General features: G+C 41.2%; 1 protein-coding gene across 17 annotated transcripts in view; it reads right to left on the bottom strand.

Moving 5' to 3' along the window:
- KAT6B (lysine acetyltransferase 6B) overlaps positions 1-23,863 on the bottom strand; it is a 107,161-nt gene extending 83,298 nt beyond the window's left edge. For 3 of the 17 annotated variants that reach the window (XM_058421650.1, XM_058421649.1, XM_058421647.1), the window contains exons 1-4: positions 23,765-23,863; positions 23,609-23,659; positions 23,218-23,398; positions 15,476-16,372 (exon numbers count right to left, since the gene is read on the bottom strand). In XM_058421650.1, coding sequence (XP_058277633.1) covers positions 15,476-16,096 — 621 coding nt within the window. In that variant the 5' untranslated portion in view covers positions 16,097-16,372; positions 23,218-23,398; positions 23,609-23,659; positions 23,765-23,863. Of the gene's footprint in view, positions 1-15,475; positions 16,373-19,869; positions 19,893-21,444; positions 21,562-21,763; positions 21,837-23,217; positions 23,399-23,608; positions 23,660-23,764 lie in introns of those variants that run through there. The other 14 variants (XM_040071037.1, XM_040071028.1, XM_040071035.1 and 11 more) reach the window with 12 other exon arrangements.
- Positions 23,864-24,176: the final 313 nt, after the last annotated feature.

The raw sequence follows: 24,176 nt of genomic DNA on the forward strand, positions 1-24,176 counted from the left end.
ACTTTATCACTTAAACTATTTTATCGTTTATCAGTGTACCAGTTATGACATATTTGCATTAATCTGGTACCTGCAGCAAAGCCTTACAGCAAAAGAACAATACTTTAACAATATGGAATTCCAATTGCAATATCTAACTAATGAGGAAGAAAGTGACCTTTGTGGTGGAATGCTGGGCAAAAAATGGCAAGTTTGTAGTACTCCATTAGAAATATTTGAATGTTTTTGTTCAAGAAAAAAATTCTAACAAATCAACCTCAGAGAAACTTATCCTTTAGACATGGATCAGACAGCTAATGAGACTAGTCTCTGGAGTCCTGTAATCAATGGCCACCAAATGAATTCCAAGTTGGTTATGAACACATATTAGCTAAGTTCACATGTTGATAAAGCTGAGGATAACAGTATGGTCCTCTATACAGAAAGGTTACTTTTCAACTTGTATCATGGAGAGTCAGGATCTTCTTAAACCAGTTACATTTCAGACATTAAACAGAAGAAAGCTACAGTACTACAGAAGTGCTTCTGCAGCATAAGTGAGGTTACTCAATTCCAAACAATGTGCTATTAACAAAATTACATCATTCTTTATTTGGTTGCAGAACAGCTCTTGCCTGTAATCTAGGTAAGATTTTTCCCATCTTCAAACAGGGCATCTGCATCGTACCTCTCAAGACAGAATCTTTTCCCAAGTCAGAATAATTAAGCATTAAATTAATCTCTTAAAAAACTGTCTTCACTGCATTCACTTGGTCTTTTGATTCTACTCTAACGGATTATCTATTTAACTTAGTCAGAATTTAATCCAGCGTTACAAGTCACAACCAAAGAAAGATTATTTTAATCCAGCTATAAAGGCTTGAGCTCTTGAGCTAACACACTAGACCTATTCTCAAACTTCACCTGTGCTACTATACCAGCACTGCAGATCCTGAAGCACAAAAAACTATGGGAAGGGACTGATGAGTCCTGACTTTAGACTTTGGAAATACAAACAGCACGTTAAGCCTGCATTTTCTACTCAATTTAACATCAGTCAAAAAATACACACATAGTCAGGGCCTCAAACTAGCTATTTTTTTAAGCTGTGTGAACTGATGGTGGAAGGTAGGTGGGTGGATGAGAAAAGGTAGGGCCAGTGAAACAAGTGAAAAAGAAAGCATTTTTTTACTCCTTTGGCAGATGAACAGTCCAACACTTCCCATATATGTGTCTCATTTTCCCAAATCATTGCAGGTGAAATAAAAAAATATTAAACTCAGCAAAAGAACCTAATAGAGATTATTACATGACAGGAAACAGCATGAACTATACTGTGTCCTATACCACAATGGCAAACTCAAATCATAGCTGGCTTTTTCCTTCCCGTAATTATGAGCAGCCAAACCACAAAACCTATGTTAAGATCTTATCAGTTAAGGTTCCCCCATGGGAAAAGTTCAGGAACAGCTGTACCAAGAATCACTGCTCAGTTTCAAGTCTCTGAAGTAGTCACAAGTTTAGACGAATGAAATCTGTCCATTTTGACACAATATTTGAGCCTCTTCCCTCTCTTGAGATATTTGTATTAATGATTTCCTAATTAACACTCTCGAGAAGCATTCAAAGCAAAACAAAAGTAACAAAACCCCCCACAGTATACTGTTTTACTGATATTGGTATCACCTAGGAAGTACAGTCTGAATACAAACTGGTAATTTGGGCAAACTAACCCAGAGGATATAGCTAAATTGTATGTCATGTGGATAGGTTTTATACTGATTATACATTACTGCTTCTTATTTTCGTAACAGGACACTTGTCAGTACCCTCCATGGAAGCTGCTAAGGAAGTACTGACTATAGCTTTTCACTCAAGCTGTACACTGCTGAAGCTAAACAATACCATTCACAAAAAAATACCTTCAGTGTACTTCTGCTAAATTGGCATAAAATATATTTTTTAAAAATACTTTTTTTAAATCAAAACCCCTTTGTTTTGCTACTGTTTTTATCTGCTCTAGATTATGCTACTCTTGGACAAGCCTGAAAAAGCACATCAAAGAAACAAAAAAAACAAGCACAGAGCATAAATACCAAACCTCTCCTCTGTGGTACTAACCACAGCAGGAATAAGCGCTGATGGCGTAAGCTGTATCAAATACAGCTGTGATAGAATTTAATAGATGTACTAAGAAAAAAAATTTTGTAGACTAATTATTTACTGGTTTACAAATACAAATGCATTAAAACTGCAAATACAATACAAACATTACCTTCTTGTAGCACTACATTAAAAACTCTTAGGAAAAGTGGTATATGAAAGTCAGCATATCAAGAGAGTACAGGAGAGCAAATGCAACTTCACAGAGCTCTTAACGAGCAAGAGCTGCTGTCTTACTTTGAAAGGCAGTTCCAAGTCATGCTTCCCTGTTGCTGTTTTGTTTGTATCAAAATACTTGTCACTGTACCTCTGCTAATATGAACCCCAATTAAGAATTTAATTACTCCCTTACTGGCTTTATAGTCTAACAGGTCATTTTCAATGAAGAGTGATATATGGTAATACGCAATATTCCCTGTGGTATCTCCTCCCAAGAAAACTGTTTCAATTTCAAATCACAAACTCAAGAGGTTTTTTTCTCCAACTATAGCACTTTGCAATATTTTACTGAAAAGCTATCCGAAAGCAAGCACCCTTTATTACAGGCCTTAAAAAGATCAGAGGTGAAGGGGACTGCTAGATCACATAACCGAGTGACTTTCCAAGCTGTTACAAGTATGCACAAGGCTCATCTGTGCTGCTCTGGGCTAGACTGCAACAGCAGCAGTGAACAGCACTGCTGCAACCCAGGCTGTGTCAGAAGCTGCAATTCCAACTCCGATACTGGAAGATGGACTTCTGAAGTCATCATGCAACCTGCCTTATCTTCATCCTTATCTCCAACGAGGCCACAGTCCCTCACCAGTGAAAGATACCACTGCAGGAGCTATTACATTTTGGTCTGCTTTGCCTGAAGAAAGAATTAATATCAGTTTACCTTTAGTCATGCAATATATTCTAGGGAAGGCTGCTAAGAGAGTAAAGACTTAATTTTCATATACAATATTTATATGAAATACAAATAGTTAGTTTTAACACTGAGACAATCTTAGAGATGCTAAGCAGACCGTACTTTAAAAAACTATGACAATATCTCAGATTTTTACATAATTAACTTTCAAAGCACAAACCAGGTCAAAAAAGAAACCTGTTTGATATGAAACAGAGGTGGAGAGGAATTATTGGAAATGCACTGGAGTTAGATGTCCGCATTTCAGTAAACTAAAAGGCAAAGGTAAAAAAAAAATCCATAAAATTTCTACTAGGTACAAGAGAAGAACAATTTATTCAGTCTGAGAAGCTATTTTGAACATTAATGACAGAATGTATTTCACTAAGTGTTTAAGCACTGTCTTCAAAAATGGAAACCAATTTGCTTATTAGGGCAAAAATATACTGGGGGCAATGAAACAAATAGTAAGTTGCTTCCTTTTTACATAATTTCCAAGATGTATCATTTGACTATGTCATTTCTACAGCAGAAAAAATACTTCAGTTCCTGGGTTTGAGAATATCATATCCCATCGTGTTACAGCTTTATGTAACAAAACTCATTTAACATAGATACATTTCTAAATTCTATACCCCAAATACTAATTTTTAATCAGCTTTTTCATTATAATCCTAGCATTAAAACAGAATTTCTAGGTTTTGAACAATATGGTTTCTACAGCAACAGTCCAGCAACGCTTTCTGAAACTGCATGGAAGGTGGTCAATTGTTTATTGGTAGAAGTCTAATCAGTGTATGATGTGGGCTGAAAGGAAATGTAAGAACCCTGTAAAACATTATATACTTGATAAAACAAATGAACCCCCAAAGCTTTCAGGAATGAAATCAAAATTACACTTAAGCAGGGCAGGGAAGATGAACTTCAACTGGATCTGAAAAACGTTTTTCTATAACATGCATTAGACACCAACCCTTAAATACAGGGTTTATATGAAGAAGTATCTAGTACCCCCTTCTATATAGCAAGGTACACAAGTACACCCCTTTATATATAGCTGACAGAACAATACCTTATTTGATTTATACTTTACCCACTGAATTTCTGAAGCTTTTGAAATATTCTCAGAACAACTCACTTTTGGATACTTACAAAGCAGAATCGCCTTGGTCAAAGCTATACTAATCTGAAGACCTTAATTGTTTTATGAAAAAAATTTTAAACACTAACAATCCAGAAATATTTTCTGCAATCCAAGTACTTTAAGCTTGGTCTGGGGAATGCTACAATTCCTCCTCTAATCCATTCCCAAGATCATTCTAGAAACTAAATACTTCAAATCTTGAAAACAGTCCTTAAAAAAATTCTGTGTACTAATTTGTTTTCTAAAGGACAGGGAAAAGAAGTCTACATGGAACTTTAACGTGACAGTGAACTATGACATTTAAATATACTCCCATAGATTAGGTGTTCACTCATAAAAAATGTAATTATGAACTTGATAATCATCAGATTGCTTAAGCTATATTTGAGGCAAGTCTAATCAGGCAGAAGCAAGAGTTTCTCACCTTGGCACCACTTGAAGAAAGGCAGAGCTTTCAAAGTTTGAAAAGATCAATAAGCATGTGGTGACAACAAAGTTGAAAAACTCAGTTTAGTTAAAATGTTGAACACAGCTACCAATCCAGTAAGACACCAACACTTTAAAGGTAGTAAGAAATGTGACATTCTTCCAGTATTCCAATGCTCAGTACCTGGAACAGGACTAAACACCCTCTAGCATAACCTTTGTATTCACTAAATCCAGAATTCGACAGTCGAGCAGCTGCTCAGTGCCTGCTCTGCAGAATTCAATGAAAGACAAAAGGTTACCTTAATTCAATGAGATAATCAGCACACATTTACCCTCCACCAAGAGTTTTCCAACCATCTGCAAGGCGGCAGAGCTGACTGTCTGTATAACAACTGGTAGCATGCTGACATGTCCTCACATCACTCATGTCAATGAAAATCTATCTCTTAGCAACAGCTAAAAGAAGCTGAACTTCCAGAAATATTTCAGATGCATCACGAGCCAACAATTTCTTCATAAATGATCTTGATTGCTGCTGATCTCCAAACAGATGTCTACTCTAATTGGTAAAATTTATTAAATACATCTCTTAAATAAGAAAAAGTCAAGTTGTCATGCCCTAAGAAAGCAATAACAATGGGAGTCATTCTAGCTGTGCACATAAAGGACAAAAGCTATTTATTATTATTTGAAGCTGCTGGTCTCACAGTATCAGTAACAGTGAAGTAAACATGCATGTGTTGTGGGGAAAGGAAGGAATTTGCTATTAAGGTTGCTGTCAGAAACCGAAAGCTAAGAGACAAGTCCACTAAAAAGCTAAATATTTTTGATTGGAAAAGCAAAATATGAGATTCAATGCTAATACCACTTAGCTACTAAAACTATTTTATAATTCCCTTCCCTGCTACATGGGAGAAAATACAGAATTTTAAAGTATTAATCTTTACAAGTAAATTCCATACAAAACCTCTGATAAAATTAGAAATACACTTGTTTTAGCAAAACTCATTTGCATTAGCAAAACATCAAGCAAATTAAAATTTTAGCACCAGACAGAGATCAGGAAATGGGAAAAGCTTTTTCTCAGCTATGTTACAAGCTCTTCTCTAGAAAACAACTCATGCAGAGGTCTCTTCAAAATAATACATCCAAAGACAATACTGAGAAAAAAACAATATAAATCATTCCGATTCTGGTTCATGTTAGCAGATAATGACCAGTTTTGCTTCCTTCCATCACTAGTATTTTCCAGAAGACATAAAACAAAATCTGTCAATCCTAGGCTGAATAAAGCCACATTTATTTACTTGAATTCACAGTCAGAATTGAGGCATCATCCTGAATCCAGAGCAGTATAGGAAGTTGGGAAAACAGAGGAAGATTCCTGCGTTGGTTTATTAATCCAAATAAAAGACTCCTACCACCCATCTCACGTTCAGATCAGAAAAGACTCTTGCAACTCTCCACTGAAAGAATGAAAACATGCCTGCAAGAGCAGCTAGTCACTGGTTTTTAAACACAGTGCACAAATTCATAAAGCAAAACCCACTTCCCATCGTCACAACAACTCCAAATGGCAAAGCACACAACTTATTGAATACAAGTACCAATAGCTTCCTTCCTTAAGTGTATGGCACACAAGCACGTCAAGTGACCCAACAACAGCAATTCTCTGAACAAGCCACAGAGCAGGTCACTGGCTTCCAAGAGAGCACCAGCTCCCGTGCTTCTGAATGCAGCTGTAACATCCTCGTACAAGCACAGTAACAGCCCATCCCACAGGCACCTAGCACATGCTGCTGCCTTGAAAACCCACCCTGCATGGGCTTTGAGTCATTTCTTTACTGATTTATCTATAAAGCTCAGACCTTCAGAAAACATCTGTAACATCCAAAAGCCTCCTTTGCTAGATCAGCAGAATGCTTGCCAAACGTAAAAATAAATATATTGGGTTTACTATACAAATTTTCAATATTAAAGCAGATTAATATTTGCAAAACAGCATTAATACATTTTTTGTGATGTTACATTTTTACACCTGGATAAAGAGGAAAGGGAAGAGGGCTAGATAGTTCAAGGCAGAGCAAAAATATTCTGATCAGAAAATACCATGTTTATGTATAACCCCATTGTTTATTACATTAACCTCCATGTTTATATTTATAAACTGACTGATAACCAAATAATTACTTGCAGGAGTCAATGCACTGTCTTCTTCCTCTACCATGAACAGATTCTTGTTAAACCGACTATTACAGCAGGCATCCTAGCATTCAGAGGTCAAGAGAGAAAAATCCAAATAGGAAATGAAAGTTGAGCATCTTTAAATTTGGAATAAGAAGGGAATAATACAGCAGCCTTCATAAGCATAGAACTTGTTAACTAGCTACTATTAAGTTCTGTGACCATAACGGAGCTTATTTTGGTATTAAGACTCTTCACAGGCTCAAACACTGGCTTTTTCATCACCCATTAACAGTATTTTTGTATAATATCTTTTCTAACTACTGCTCATTATCCACTAATCCTAAGCATTTTAAAGAATTCCACACTACTCACAAGTTAGGTATTACTCACATTTTTACCAAACAGGACATTGCCTAGTCCATCTCTGATCACTCCTGAGGATGGAGATTCTGTAGCCACTCAGAGTCCCTGTTCCATATTTCTCCATCCTCATTTTAAAGGATTTTCTCCATCTATCTGCAATTTCCCTCGATGCAACTTACACCAGTTACCTCTCATTATTTTGCCATCTGAAAAATAGCAGTCTCCACCTTCACTATAATCACCCAACACGTAGTTCTAAAAGAGGTGCTTGAACACACAGTCCCACACATCTATGCCATTTTATCTTGGCTGTACTCCTTTCAGCTGCTATGTGTAAATACTTCCTGCTGCCTAGGGAAGAGCTGGAATCACTATCCCTGAAAGCATTCACAAACCATGCAGATGCAGCCCTTAGGAACATGGTTTAGCTGTGAACATGGCAGTGCTAGGTTAACAGTTGGACTCACTGACCTCTGAGATCTTTTCCCCCCTAAATAATTCTATGAGTCTACTTATTCATTAGTTAAGAACTGCCTGTACTCTATGTCTGAAACTCAGGTGCCACTGACATTTGTCTTTTATTGAGCCAAATGCAAACACTGCTAGTTAGTGTTGCCACAGATACATGGACATTACATAAAAATTAGTTCTTAAAAATACAGTCATTCATCTGCACCATTTTGGAAAAAAACAAAAAAAAACAGATCTGAAACTGAAGCCAACTTCAAAATACCACCAGTGGTGAAATTAACTCCCCTGGAGAGCATGTAGAAAATGTGTGGCAAATACACCACAGCTTAAGCTAGCTCCACTTCTAGTCCAAGATGAGGAAACATCAGCCATGCCTACCAGACACCTCTGCTGAGATCATACACAGCTTTTTTCCTGTGCCAGAGTCCTGTTTGTAATTAAAACCAGAAGCCTCAAGCCTACGCCACCTAGAACTGCATTAATTGGTAACTGCTGGACTGTACCACCACAACCACGAGGGTTGGACCCCAAAAAAACTGATAAAGCAGAAATTTGTGCACATATGTACCTAGTACTGCAGGGACAAGGCATAAGAGTAGATAATTTACAAGTCTGCAGTTTCCCTCACCACACAGGATTTTCCTTATGTAACATCTTATCTACAGCACAACCTGAAGTCCCAATAATCCACACAAACCTGGAACCAAGAGCAGCAGCCCTGGAGCTGCCTGCACAGGCAGCCCTCTAACAGGTCACACCCATTCATATCAAGAAGGCTGGCTGTGCTTGCAAATTCAAAAATTTAAGCTCTTCACAAAGAACCTGGAGAGGAAAAAAAACCCACAGAAAAATCCATGTGACACCAGTAAAAATTTTCCTCAATGAGGGATACAAGCAGATAGGGAAAAACAACAATAAATAGAAGTAATTTTGCAACTGAAGGAAATCACACTAGTTTAAAAGTTGTTTTGTTCTTACCAGGTAACCACAAAGGACAGCGATGGATCTGTCAGCTAAGAGATGCCTGATCTGACATCCCATCACATTCAAAATTCTACAGCCATCACCTGAGCCCTAATCCTGTTATTCAAGTGTACAGCAGCACTCCATCCACTTGGTTCCATAGAGTCCTTGGTGTCCTGGCTTGAAACAGGCCCTCAAATCATGGGGCTGTCCTTATATCCAAGCAAATATGGTCCTGAACACAGAGAACCAAGTTGCTAACAGGACCATAAATGGATTCAAAGTTGTAAAGAAAACTTCTGAGTTTTTACCAGGTGAGTCTTTTCTTAATGCTAGCTTGAAATTCTTTCAAAAGTGAGTCTTTTGCCATTTCCAACTACCAAATAGGAAAACTGCAGTTAATCAATACTTGATATCTTTCTTGACAAAAAAAATAAGATGTCAAAAATAGCAGACAACTTCAACTGCAAGTTATCAAGATTTTTCACCGCATTTTACAACAAAGTTGCTGCAACAATAAGAAAGAATACGGAATTGCTATCACATTTCAACTGACACAGAAAAAATACCCAAGAGTCAAGACCATCACTATTATTGAACACTGAAGAGCAAAGACACTTTGAACACATAAGAAACAGCACTGAGAAAATATGCTAGGTAGCTCTCCTTATATCTAAGGCAGCCTTCTGGTATTTCTGTCTTGACCAAGGAGATACCTGCAACTAGCTGAAGAAAAATTAGTCTAGGAGGAAAAATGCAAAGAGTAAAACCTCTTGCCATAGTTCAGGAATCCAGTGTCACTCCCATTTAAGACAAAGGAGTTCAGAGAAAATAGCATAGATGAATAAACACCAATAGAACTGCTGGAACTACACAGGACTTCTTTAACTCACTGCTGTCAGTTTCAATACAGGACTCATTGCAGAACACCGTGCCAATTAATTCTGAAGGGAAACAACCAAAAGAATCAAATTTTAGCAAGCCTTAGGATTAAACAGCTTGCAGTATAAGGTTTGGAATCACTCCTTGCAAAAAACATGAACCATGTGCACATCATGCAGAACTGTGTTCAGAATATCTAGCTTGGGGGAAAAAAAGGATGAGTAGGATCTTCCCTCGCAGATCTATAGACTACTACAAGTATGACCCTATTTGCAGAAACTAATTCACATCAGAAATTGAAAACTAACTTCTACCCTTCTTTACGAAGGAACAGATTAATCTAATTAATTCAGGAAATAGCAGTATTTAACTTACTGCCCACCATACAATCTGAGAAAACTTTTACAAATATGCTTCTTGGGTTGGTCCAAATGTGCTGAATTGTAACAGACAAAAAAATAAGCCCCCAAAGCCAGATATATCTATCTACACAGTGGTATGAGGTGCTTCTCCACAATATAGGATGATGAGAATTTTCCACTTCAATTTCTGGTAAGCTCCAGTATCTCAGGTGTTAATAGGATCCATTTCTAAGTGTTCCCTTGGCTTATCCACAGAGTTGGTACTTCTAGCACTTCAGAAGCTACAGAGACAGAAAAAAAACCCAAAAACAACAACAAAACTACTACACACACGTACACAAAACAAACCTCCCAAAAATAAACCAAAAAACACCACCACACACACAAAAAAAAAAACCAAAACCACCCACAACAAGAGCAGCAGAACCTAAAATCATCCCAGAACTCCCACCTCAAGGACCAGATCTACACACAGTTAAGGTGCAGGCCACCCTTCCAAGAAATAAAGGTAACTTGTGAATTCAAATAATGAGAAGCACTAACATGAGACTTAGTGTTTGCCAAGTAACGCCAACATTCCTCAGTATTTTGTCAGCATGAATATGTTATGAGAGAAACAAAGGCTGCATCTGAAGGCAACAGTATTTTACAGACTGACCAAGTTCAAACCTAGATTTCTCTTTCATTTCCCTGTGTACAGTCTCTTCAACTGCAGCACTGCAGATGCTCTAGAAACTTGCCCACCCCTGTATTTTGGTGCTCAGACACCACATAAAGGCAGCTCCCCAAGTTCGGCATTACCAATATACCCTTTTGTGCAAATCTGCAAGATACATTGTGCATTCCTTTCTGCCTTCCTTTTCTGCTTCTGCACAGTGGAAAGTCTAGAGGACAGAGGCAACAAGAAATCTCAACCAACGCTGTCTTGCTGCCTACCCACAGGAAGGCAGGAAGCTTAAAAACTGAGCAAGGAGGAGCCTGAATGCCAAAAAAGCAATTTATATAGATTGGCCCTTTGCCTGAAAGACAGAAGGAGGAACACCCAGTGTCTGCACTGGCACAAGCTACATACCAGAAAACTGAAATTCAACCCATGCCAAGTTACACTTTGAAAAGCTAAATGTACGTAGGCCAGCGAAAACAAAATTAGATAGGAGTTCAGGGTAAGAAAAGTTAACAAAACAAGTTCAGTTTTGCATGAAAGTCAGCTTAGAAAGACAAACTGAAAGTGAAAGAGAGATCAGTAAATTTTTTCGTGCCAAGAATCAGATGAAAATCACAGTTGCTGAGCTGTTCGAGAGAGCATTGAGGAGAACCACCACCAAGCCACCTCCATTTGAACGACATCTTTGAAGTTTAGGTACTAATTCTGAACATAGCAAAGATGAAAGTACTGAGATAAGCTATGCATTCCCACAGCCCTTCAATAATGTTACAGTAGCCACACCCTCTTCACCTTTAAAAGCTGGATTTATCCTTTTAAATTATGTCTTTAAAAAAACCAGAGCTGCCTACAGCCTATAAATATCCATTTCTTTGAGTTTATAGTCACACAGCACTTGTGCTCAGGAGATGGCTAACTCCCAAGACTTATTAGGTTTCAAGCAGCTCCCGAACTGCAGAACCTTCCTAGTGCCTGTCCGAGTGACGAGGAAAACAGAAAATATCAGCAATATTGCCATTCTACAACTGACACCATTAAAGATACATTAAACAACCTTCTTAAAATTAACCTTAAGTTTTAAATACCACTTTGCTGCATTTCCAGAAGCACATTTTAATGCTTCAAAGGCTTATTGAAAAGCTAAGTATCACTCAATTTTCCTCTCTCTTCACACCCTTCCCTACTATGTAACCAGTTTTTACACTGCATTTTCTGGTTAACATATTCATACAGCCCTTTTCAGAAAATGCTTGGTGAGAAAAGGTGTGAAGCAAAAGGGAGGGTATCTATGCAAGATACTCTTGAGCATAAGGAAGAGCACATAAGAGCAGTTAAATTGTTTAAATATGCACTGCAACATAGTGAAGTGCACAAGAGCAAACTGCTGCACAACAAAATGAATTTTTTTCTGCTTTCTTGCGTGTGTGGTTTTTTGGGGCTTTTCTGTTTCTTTATTTGAGGAAGACTTTTGCCCCCCCCCCCCCCCCCTTTTTTTTTTCCTTTCCCCAGGAAATAAAAGACATGTCCTCATCCTGAAGGATACCAGTATTTTCAGTCTTTCACTCTTAAGGCAGCTCCACCTTTGTCTGTCCTTCACACACCCAGGTAACACTAAATCAGGCATCTTTTGAAGTGATTCAAGTTACCTGTCCTGACACATCAAGTGAGCATTTACCTCAATGTAACCCCCAGAATATTTCAGACAACTGAAAAGTCCTTTCTATAATATATACTCCTGACACTTACAATATACCACCTAGACACCACATAGCTGCCAAAAGCTCCTGACCTTCCAACAAGATCTGTCTTTGCACAAACCTTGTATCTCTTTGTTCAGAGGTGGAAAAGCAACCTTCCACACACACTAGGAAGTGGAAAGGGATCGAGTAAGGGAAGATCTAAGCAGCTGCACTGCATGCTTTCTCTTCCTGCAACTTGAGAGTTGATACAACTGCCCAAATGCAGAAGAGTTAGGACAAGACTTGAAACACCATTTTTATACAAATCCTTTCTTCCAGGCCTATGGATAACAGGAGGAAACACGGCTGCTGTAACTAACTGCAGCTATTTCTAAATCTAATGAAACAAGAGAACTATATGTAGTTGAACTGGACCACCCAGTTAATAGGGACAAGAAAAGCAGCTCCGTATCATCACCACTAAGACAAATGTTTAGCACTTCCAGCTCCTTGTTCCAAGTATTTCATAGAATGCAAACCACTCAACACTCCTGTCACATAGTCAAGGCTCCAGGTCTGCAAAACTGAATTCAGTGACTCTGCATTTCAACAGTATTTATCTTCTCAGTGCACTACATACTCAGATGCTTTGGGTGGGTGACTGAAGCAAGCAAACAAAACCAGAAATCCCAAAACCAAACAACCAAAGAAAAACCCCAAACAAGCCAACAGCAACGCACACACAACAGAACCACCTTGCCCCACACAGGCCATACTGTATCTCTTCTGATCACCTTTCATTCACTCGGGAAGAAAGGCTCAGAGTCTGCATTGGTGCTATGACTGTGAGTCTTCAGACTGACAGAAGAGAGCTCTAAAGCACTTCTAACAGAACAAACCTTCTGTCTCATCCTGATGAGATTTTAATTATGCATTAAAGAAAGAAAAATAATCAAAATTACTCCAACTTCCATGGGCATCAAAACAGATTTCTGTGCATCCCTACATTTGTTCTTTTCCTCCAGAAAACTCAACAAAAGACATACTGGAATGTCACCTCCTTTAATATTTGAAAATAAAAAACAAAAAAAAATATACAGAATTAGCCACCCCAACAAAAATCATCTCTTACTTGTGCTAGCTATAGAAAGAGACAAAGAAACTTTAAAATATGCCAATCGCATCAAACATTAGCCATTCCCATGAGATGCCAGTTGGATACACTGCTTGTATTAATTTCAATAAATAATCTTGATATGCCCCATACTGTCACTTCAATGCTTCCAATAAAAATAGCCTAACAGTTTTCTTGCAATGTCATCCTGCTTATACACTAATTAACATCAATTTCAAATGAAGACGCAGTTACATCCCAACAACAGGGACAACTTATGTACACACACTTTCAGAACTGTCCCTGAAGTATTTAAAGCCACACATAGTGAAGAACAGTAAAAATTCTGTATTTAAAACAAGTCTTTACATATTTGCTCAGTAGCCTCAGTAACTTAGCACAACTAAGTGGTAAACTACACTAACATGGAACTACTGATTCACCAACCTCACATCAAAACTATTTTTGTCAGGAAAAACCGTATGCCAGTTTTTAAACACGCAAGTCACACTGCTAATTTTGAGGCACCCAAATGAAAGCTTATTTCTTGCCAAAGCACTTGCTAGAGAACAGATTTGTTTGGCTAACTTCTAGAAGACAGATTTATCCTTATACCAGTATTTTAGTATGGCAGTAATGGCTTTTCCAGCACTATGACCAAACTAACATTCCTTGCAAAGGCTCCCAGTCCCAGCAGGTAGCCAAACATGGGAGATTTTTGTTTTGACAAAATTCGTGTTACTTGGGTTGCTGAGTACTCCAGCCCTCAAATTTTTCAAGTCATTACAGTATTAGAATTACAGTAGAAACTCAAAGTACTTAAACAGACAGTTTTATCATTACAAGTAATTAAATGTTTATAGTGTACAGCTACAGCAGTAATTGCACAGTATGCGGCACTTTTGAATTTCCATTCTGATTACAGAGCGCAAAGCTCCATGCGTCCCTCAAATACCCAAGAAGTCCAATTTGACAGAAATAGGTACCCATATATAAATGCAATCATATTTAACATACATTTGGAGAAGCTCACAAAAAGAAAGCCACAACTACTCACCTCTGACAGTTCCCCAAACAACTGTTCCTGAGGACCTCACTAAATAATTCCAAAAAGAATGTTTTCTACTCTGCACCCTCCAGCATCTCACCATCAAAGGAAAAAGACCACTGAAAACCATCATGCAGCTTCTAGGAGACACTGGTGGCACCCCTACAACAGCAAAGCTGTTTGGACTGTTCCATGTTTACAACAATTGCCATCAAACTTGACCAGCCAGGAGAGAAAAACAAAAACAGAAAAGAGAAAACAAAGAACCCCAAACCATCAACTTACAAATATTTTAAGTAAGCCAATTCGACTACAACAGGTAACCTTCTTTCCCCCAAGTACACTGAAAATTCCAAACACACTTCAGCATACTAAATGGGAAATGATCAAAGAATGCCTGCAGACATGTCTGACACAACCCTTTCATAAACAAAAAACTAATTGATAGCCCGTTCTACCTCAAGGCTGAAACCCTGTGAACAATTAACTTCAGAACAAAACTCAAGTAATAGCAAAAATAAACACATGTAGGGAGTGCAACTAAAGAAAAACAGAAGGAGGATCCTGCAGTTTAGCTCAAATTGGCACTCTAACACCTTCACTTCTGCTCCTAGAATATTTACATTAATTCCAGTTTCTATTAACTGACATTTTAAAGCTCACTATCTACATACAATTATAACTAAAAATAATAATTCTGTCTTAAACATCACGAATCCTACCAGCGGCATCTCAGGCCATCAAACCACAAGTAAATCTGTATATCCTGGCAGAAAATGAAGGTAAAAGGCCACAATCAAATCACACTGCAGATTTCAGCTACACCAGTCTGTCAGGCAAGACAGAACAATCTCACACCTACAAGAGAGCATGCAGCTGTACTCTTCCCTGCTGCTCTGTTCATCTACTGAAAATTCACAAAGCAAACTATCCAATGCAGAACGGCAGGACGTAGGGAGCCAAGTACAATCTATTTACCAGAACTGATTCCGCATAAATCTTGGACATTCATTCCCACTCATATACATTTAAATGGGTAAATAAAGCAGAGAAGAATCATTACTTTTGTATTAGGTAAATAAACAAAGGATAAGAACAGTTTGTCATTAGTACATTAGCTGTCATTTCTCAGACTTACCTGGTCTTTTTCATGGGGTAATAGGCTGACAGGTGGAAGGGAAGCTGGGAAGGTGCTGGAGTATTTTGGAGCTCCTTTGCTTTCCAAACTGCCGTAATTCACCCTATACTGAGGACCATCCTTCAGTAACCTCCCATTGTTCACAGCACGTTTGGCCCCCAGCCGCAACCTCTGCTGAAAGGCAGGATTGTTGAAAATACTTGCTAGGTCATTTTGACTTCTCAAGTACTTCTCTATGTTTTTCAGGGATGAGCCATTAGGTTCTTGAAGCCCTTCAATTGCTCTTCTCAAGAGTTTATTCCAATCCACATTACGAAGCTCATTACAAGCTCCTCTAGATCCCTTAACAGATTTAGGAATAGCGCCGGGTTTAACACATGAAAACCGTCCAGGATTATCTGGGTCCTTGTAAGATGCGAGACCTTTGTTAGTGACTTTAAGAATAGAACCATCTTGAACACTAAGTTCCAACTGTTCTGAAACAGTCTTCTTATCTAATCCATGGGAAGCACAAACAGCATGACATATTCTCTCTTCAGAAGGCCTTTGCTTTTGCTTTTTAACTTTTTGTATAGCTTCCAGAATCCACTCCGTATAAAGAGGGTTGGCAAGTTTTACCATGGTTGACCAGTAATTGTTTCCAGCCAAGAGTTACCCATAGAGGTTCCTCCTTATCCTTTTAGCAGATCTTTCAGAGGTTGTTCACACCTCAAACACAAATGAAAGGATTCCACACGCTGCTTGGACACATGTCAAAAATATCCACCCTGAGGAGTCAGAAAAAGCAGAGAAATACCTGCTGACTGAAACTTTCCAAATATGTTACTGTTACCCAAAGGTAGTAGGGGTTCATCTGTGATGACACTGGTACGTCCTTAAAAGAAAATTTGTTGCAACCTTTAAAAAGAAAAAAACAAGAGGCAGGGAGAGAATACAGTTAATGCTGAAGTATTAAAAAATAAAAATGCATTCAGACATGCATTCATACTATAGATGCTGCAGCATAGAAAAATCTTTGCAATATTATATGGAACATTTGTCAGTTTGCACCCCACATCAAACAAGTCACCATAAAACCCTTCTGCTTCTCATAACAGTCAGTAGATTTAGTTTTCCTAAATTCCATCACCCCAGCACTTAACCTACTACTGACCTGTTGGACAATTTCCATTCAGTCAGGGATCTGAAAATACTCTCTAAGACAAACTGCCTGCAAATCATTTCTGCATGGATTGTACAGGTGCTAGAAAACCCAAACGAACTGAAAACCAAACCCCAACCAATGAAAGATAAATTATTAACCACTGCCAATTCTTCCAGCATACTCTCTCTAAGTGTCCTGCCATGTTGATTACACAACTCAAAAACTGAAACCAAAAATATCAGAACCAAGTCACAAGTATTACATCCTTCATTAATATTTAGGTACCTTACAAAAACAAAAGGCATCACAAAAGCACTTCTCGTTTTAAGGCATGCAGCACAGAGGCATTTTTGATACAAACCCTTAGGAACAGAAGTGAAAACAAAGTAACGGGAGGCATTTTCACATAAATAGGTTGTCAGCACAAAGATGTATAAAGAGGTCACACCGGAAAATGTTTTATTGACTCACAGTTTAACAATTTTTTTTTTTTTTTCCCTATTATGGAATACACCACTCCAATACAAAATTCAGTGGCTACAAAAACTCACATAAGAAACCTGAAAAGACATCTTGATGAGGAATTCATTCATTCTGGGAACATATATGAAAAAAATAAAACAATTTAAAAGTCTCACAAATTAAACTTAGACAGGAGTTGCATAATGGATAAACAAATATATTTGAAGTATTATTTTTTTCTGCCAAAAAATGTGAGGACTTTTGAAAGCATTAATAGAATTGCATAATTACTTCAAATCAAAGGAAAACAAAAAACAAGAGAAAAAAATTTCATTCTCAATATATGGTTTATCTTGTAAAGTAGAAGATTCACCAGTTTCACAGCAAAAATTTAAACTTAGTTAACATGCAAGTACATTTATAAAGCTATGGCAAGTAGCCTAAAAATAACAAAATCATCGAAGATTACACAAGTCTTGGACCTCATTTTTTATTCATTTATTCTAGCCATCCTGCATTAAAATCATGTTCAAAAAACTTGAGTAGGTTATTACTAGAAAAAACCCTGAACTGATACAATAATCTAAATTATTTTCAACTTGTTAAAAAGATTCCTCTGCAACTATGAAGACAAAGAGTATAACAACCCATACTTTTGATCCTATACCTTTTTCTTCTTCTATCCCTCAAAAATGTCTTTAAACGTAAATTTCAGCTCACGTTTCGCACATTATTATACCTACACAACAGGATTAGTAACAAAAGAGCAGCTGGTTACTGGAGAATGTAAAATTTTTCTATACCCAAATAGTCAATATTAATCAATTCATTTTATGAATCTGTCCTTCTCAAACCTGATCGAAGCTTAAACAACTTCAGATTTATAAATATGAAAATTGAAGTGACTGCCAGAGTGAAGAAGGCACATTCCCGATGCAAATGCAGGGCCTGAACGCTAAACTGGCTCACACACTGAACCCTCTTGATCTACACAGATTGGATCCTGTTTCTTGCTTCCAGACCATACTCATGGAAGCTGTATTTGGTAACAGTTCTGTGTATTTCAAGTATCTGTAAGCAAACAATAACTTGTTCTGTAAACAGATCTTTTTTATTTACTCCAGCTAGCAAAAGCCATTCTTTCCCTAACAGAATTGTTTATACTCACTGTTTTCAGATAATTCCAAAATAACACTGTAGCTACGAAATGCAGACAAATATAGGGAAGGAAAGAGTTTCCATGGTATTATAAATCCTACAAATTCTCTCACAAACCTGACACTGAAAATAAAATAACCCAGCAAAGCAGGACCCTATATATAGTGGAGGCTCGCTCACATTTAGCCTATTTTATACACTCTTGCTATAGATTTGGAAGTTCTCTGTAGCTACATATAAAGCCCCAGATTCCTAGAAAGCTACATTTAAAGTTATTTAGTTAGGCTGTTCCACTGTAAGTCTTCATTAAGATAGGCACGACTTAATTAAATGCTGAACACTGCATTTGCTGAGTCAGACATACTTGGTCTCAGTTTTACATCTACTGCAGTACTGTTGTATTAAATTTCATACAAGCAACCACTTCACTTCCATTAAATTCCAGAACACACAGTAGAGGGTCTGTTCCAAGCTCCTGGACACTGATGAACTTTTCAGTATAAATGCTATAACATGTGGGTTACAGGAATTTTTATTGGCCAATGACTGTGGCCAAAGGTTAGCATAAACCTGTATCTTCATATAAAGTCTACTGCTTGGTACAGGAATTTCACATTCAGAACCACATTTTTACTTATTTACTTAAAACTCCCTACGTGTAATACAACCTCCTGCATGCTAGCACCTACTAAATCAACACCAGTAGAGTGGATCAGCATGAACAGAGTTTCCAGTGCACTGGACAGGATATTTAAAGAGGAAAAATCAAGACATCTTGAATACACACCTTTCAACAGTATCCAAGTCCATTCTGCCTTAGGGAACCATGCAATGTGCATCCAACCCGAGTTTTTAATTGTTTTGCCACAACTTAGAGCCTCTGAAATTCACATGAACTTGAAGTGCAGCCCCCTGACCTCTACAACTGCTATGTCAAGGTGCACCACACACTAGAGTCAGAATAACTGATTACTAACAAACATCTTTCCCAGCAACATAACTTGGGTGAGTGATCCTGGAGCTATAAATTAAGGAGATCTTTCAGAAGTCAAGACAGATTAATCGAAGACTGGCAATACAAAAATACACACTTTCACACACAAAGTGACTAGATAAAGACAAAACAAATTAGTTTTGAAACAATCTTTCAAGATTCAACATAAAAGGACACTCAGGAAATACAAAGTTACATTCAGGTTTCCAAGTTTAGAATGCAATTCTACCAAAAGCACAAACAGCGGGTCAAAGAAAATTTAATATAAAAAGTGTCATGATTACCCAAACAGATTTTGAGGAAATATGATTTTAAAGAAGTGATTCTAAATTAGTCTATTTAGGCCTATTTATTAATCTTCCTCCCCTTGTAATTAACTAACTTCAATCAAGCCCTCAGCAGCACTCATTCAATCACAAAATAGATTTCCATACTGTTAAATGCACAGGACAACTTCCAAGTTTCATGGCAAGAGTCACTAAGTTCTTTCTATGTAATTTGTCATATTTCAGCTTCTACACTCTATGGTATCTTGAGAAAGTTTGCCTGTACTATGTTACTGACCAAATCTGTTAACAAGTCTGCCACTGAAGAGCTGCAGAACAGAAGCATTAGAGGGGAAGTGTAACCCATTACCTCTAAAACACGAAAAACCATCTCTAGTCAAGGCTTGTCCCTTTACCTAGATCATAAATTATCAGATAAACACAAAGAAGTTGCAAAATTTCAGCTTGGAATTTAAAATGAATGCAAGTATTGCCCTTTATAAGGCACACACCTATTGCACAGCTAATTATAATTAAAGAAGGCTGTGACTGAACACTTCAATCTCAGGTGTCATCAGTAATCCTATAATCCTCTAATAAGGTGTTTTTTAGACTGAACTAGTACCTGGAATTGCTTCCAGGTGATCCAGATTGTGAAAACAAGCCGTGTAGTCAAAAAAAAAAAAAAAACAAAACCACAAAAACAAACCTGCAACAAAAAAAAGCTACACTTCTTTCCAGAACCAAAACTAAAAGTACTACACAAATATCACAACATACAATCTAAAGGTGTTTTTATTTCTTAATTAAGATAAAGTTTGCTTTGGCTTTCATAAATGTAAATACAGTTAAACTTTTAAAATCTGAAGTTAACACAGCTATGAAAAACGAAAAGAAAGTGGGGAGAAGAGCACACAGCTAGGGGAGATGACTGCAACTCGTGCAACCTGCCGGTGACCTGTGAAGCACAGTCTCATTCTGCTCCCTCCTACCTGCTCTGCACACACTCAGGAGAAGCAGCAGCAGGCCAGCTCTCTGCTGCAGCATCAGGGTCAAGTAAGGATTGCAGCAGAGGAGGAAGAAGAAGAGGAGACTGCCATTGCATTCCATTTTTGTCATTTTTCTTTGCTCCAAGCCATTACTTAGAATTCCGTAGCTAATCAACTCTGTATTCCACCCCCATCTCAATTAATGATGCAAGATAGTTGTTTTGCTATTGCAAAATACGTGGCCCTACAAAGAGACGGGGAGAAAGCAGATCCTGGCAAGGACTCTCCCACCATGCAAATCCCTCTTTAAATTACTCAGGTCATGAAGCCCGCTATTGCATTATTCTTTACACACAACATACGGTTTCCAATAATAACAAGAAAGGGTAATGACATCTATATGCTTGAAAAAGACAGACGTGTAGACACTACAGTAACTTCAAAATGACACCAAAGGCTTGGGGGTGCGGAGAGAAGAGCGGCACATGTGAACTGAACTGATAGAAGTGCTCGTGCTCTGGAGATATCCCACAAACCTCTTTGAGATCATATGCTTAAAATCATTTCACAACATGACAGCAGCAAGCATCACCAGAGGAAACAGCATCAGCACAACATGACCACAGCAAGATCACCCAAATTCACCTTTCCCACCTTCACCTGTGGAAGTTCTGAGCACTTAAAATACAGTACTAGAAAACATCGGAAAATACGGGAAGCTAATATTCACTGCCAAGAGTTCACCTGGATAAAGGGTTCCACTGAAAACATTTCTTCTTGGGATAGCGCTTCTCAACAGCAGGGGTGGATATCGGTCTGCTCTTGCCAGAGAGGGTTATTTTTTAATGCTCGGTGCCAGAGTACGAGAGGTGAGGTCCGGGCAAAGAACGCACAATGTGAACATCACTTCCAAAGCGTGGCACTGCCAGGCTGGACTATTCCCCTCCCCAACTTACTTAAGGTTTTTGCAGTATCAGCCCAGCCACGGAGACGCGCAACGCCTAGAGCCCCGGGCCAAGGCATTGTTGCATTTGACAGGGGCCGAGCCGGGGCTGGCTGCGCGCCCTGCCCGCCCTGCTCGGGGATTTGCCATTCCCGAGGCACGAACCCCCGGCCCGCAGGCTCCGCGCCCCGGGGCACGGCGCCCCGGGGGCAGGGCAGCCCGCGGGGCCGGGGCCGTGCGCGCCCCCGCTCCGCGAGGCGCCGGGCGGGGCCGGGGGCGGCGGCCGCGCGTCCCCCGCGGGAGGCAGGTGAGACCCCCCCGGTACCACTCACCTCCGCGGGGGGAGGAGCCTCCTCCGGGCGCCGCAGCGGCTCCCCCTGCTGCCGGCTCTTCCGCCGCTCCCGCCGCCGGGCCGCGCCGGGCCGCCTGCCCCGCTCCGCGCCGCCCGCGGCCGCCGCGACCGCCCCGCTGCCGCCGCGCGCGGCTCGGCGCACCTACGCCGCCATTTTGTCTCGCCCTGTTGTACTTAACGTGAATCCGACATGACACTGATTACAGCCCAATGGAGGCTCATTAAAACCTTACCTACCCCGCGCCCCGCCCACCGCCGCCCGCCATTGGCCCGCGCCGCGCACGCCGCTGCGCGCTCACGGGCCGGGGGGCGCCGTCCGTCACCCGCCCACTCCGGGCCCGGCCCGCCCGGCAACCGGCCCGGCGCTCCCATTGGCGCGCGGCGCCCGTCAATCAGCCGGCGCGCCCCTTCCCTGAGCCCTCGGCACCGCCCACCCGCGGGAGGGGGCGGGGCCGGCTGCTGACACTGGCCGCCGCCGCCGCCACACACCCGCGCGCCCCGCCCACTCGCCCGGCTCGCCGCCGGGCCTCGGGCGCTCTCGATTGGCCACCCGCCGCGAACGGGGGCGGGACTTCTCGCAATCCCGCCCTGCCGTTGGCTGCCTCCGCCGCCCGTCCGGCACCCCCCCCCCCAACCCCCCGGCCTCCCCACCCCCCCGCCGCCGCCCCACCCGCTGCCTCCCGAAGTTTGTTCGGGAGCGCGAGCGCTGCCGAGACACCGGCGGCGGCCGCCCGAACCAGCTCGGCAGGGCGGGCGGGCGCGCGACACACACTAATGAGCAGCCTTAAATATTGAGCGTCACGCGCGTGCCTCAGAGCCTGGCACTCGCCCGGGCGGGCGAGATGGAACAGCACGCTCCCAGCATAACCCTCCCAAGGTGCCTGGCACTGCCAGCCGCTTATCGCGCACACACACACCCCGCACCGCCGAGGGAGGGAGGGAGGAGGGGGTGGGAACCGGGACGACGACAATGACTCCCAGCTCTGCAGCCACATGCAGGTCCCTGCAAGTTTCGCCATGCGAAGCACAGGGACTTCTCCGTCACCCCGTCTGCGAAGGAACAATTGCCGCCTCAGAAAGACAGGGTGGGAACATGCAACACAAAAACCTCAGCCATCCCCTGCTTCCCTCCGCCGCTCCGTTCCCCCTCTCCCCACCCCATCCAACCCAGCCATCGCCTCCTGCTGCTGCTCCCCCTCCCCTGCAAAACGCAGAGCATTGCAATGCATTTACCCAGCGCAAGTGTCTGCAAACACGTGCATCAGCCTCCGATGCTAAAGGAAAAAAAGTACCCAGCCTAGTGACAAGCCCCCTGCGCTGGGAGAGGGAAGGGAAAGGGGGTTATTATGGCAAATTGCAGCCTGTCACCCAACGCAAAACAAACCCCATCGCATGCTCCCTATTATCCCCCGCATAAACTCCTGGGAATCTAACCTCCGATGCCGGTTCCCCCCTTTGCTTGCAATGACCTCCTTTCTCTGCCCGTGTGTGTTTCTGCAGCAGCGGTTCCTGCGGAATGTGCTGCCCCTGAAACGCGATCGCGGCTCCTCTCTCTCTCTCGCTCGCTCGCTCTCTCCGCTCTGTCTCTCGCTCGCCCGCTCGCTCTCTCTCCTGGCTGCAAGCAGAGCCAGGAACACAACAACAACACAGCCTCCCCCCACCCCCTTCCCCAAACACATACACACTGAAGAGACCCAGCCAGGAGAGCCAGACGAGCCGGGGAGGGGGTGGAGGGAATCCCCAGCCAGCGGATTGATTGCACCAGTTACCTTCCCTAAGCCCCTCCGCGAGAGGGGAAAAAAGAAGATGAATACAGAGAGAATACCTTGTCTCCCCTCCTCCTCCTCCGCGGGGCTCCTCTTCTCACTCCAAAATACTAAAAGGTGGACGGGCAGATCAGAGACACGCGTTCAGCTCACGGCGGGGGAGGGGAGCCACGCGAGCAATTATCATTAATTTAGAAATTAAAACAGAAACCCACCCCAGACCTCCAGCCTCCCCGGTGCGGGCGGACGCAGATTGCGAGGACTGGTGCTAAGACACAGGACCTGATAACAGCTAATTGAAAGGTTAATCTGCATGGGCTGTGACAGAAGAGGTCCCTCCCCACTTTTTTATCTGCTGTTGGCAAGTGGGAAATTGGGCTCCCCCCACCTTTTCTCCCTTAAAAAAAAAAAAAAAAAAAAGAGAAAAAAAAAGGGGGGGGGGGGGGTGTGGGGGGGAAGGCGATAAAGTTTGGGGGGCGGCGCGTCCCCTGGGCAGGAAGGCGGCTGCGGGAAGTGGCCACCGGCGCCTCCCGGGGGCCCTCGGGGGATCGCGCTGGGCTTTCCCTGCTACGTGGGGCGGTTCGAGCTGTCTCGATGGGAGCACCCCACAGGCAGCCTTTGGGGCTC

The sequence above is a fragment of the Hirundo rustica genome, chromosome 8 (assembly GCF_015227805.2).
Source record: "Hirundo rustica isolate bHirRus1 chromosome 8, bHirRus1.pri.v3, whole genome shotgun sequence".
NCBI classification, from domain to species: Eukaryota; Metazoa; Chordata; class Aves; order Passeriformes; family Hirundinidae; genus Hirundo; species Hirundo rustica.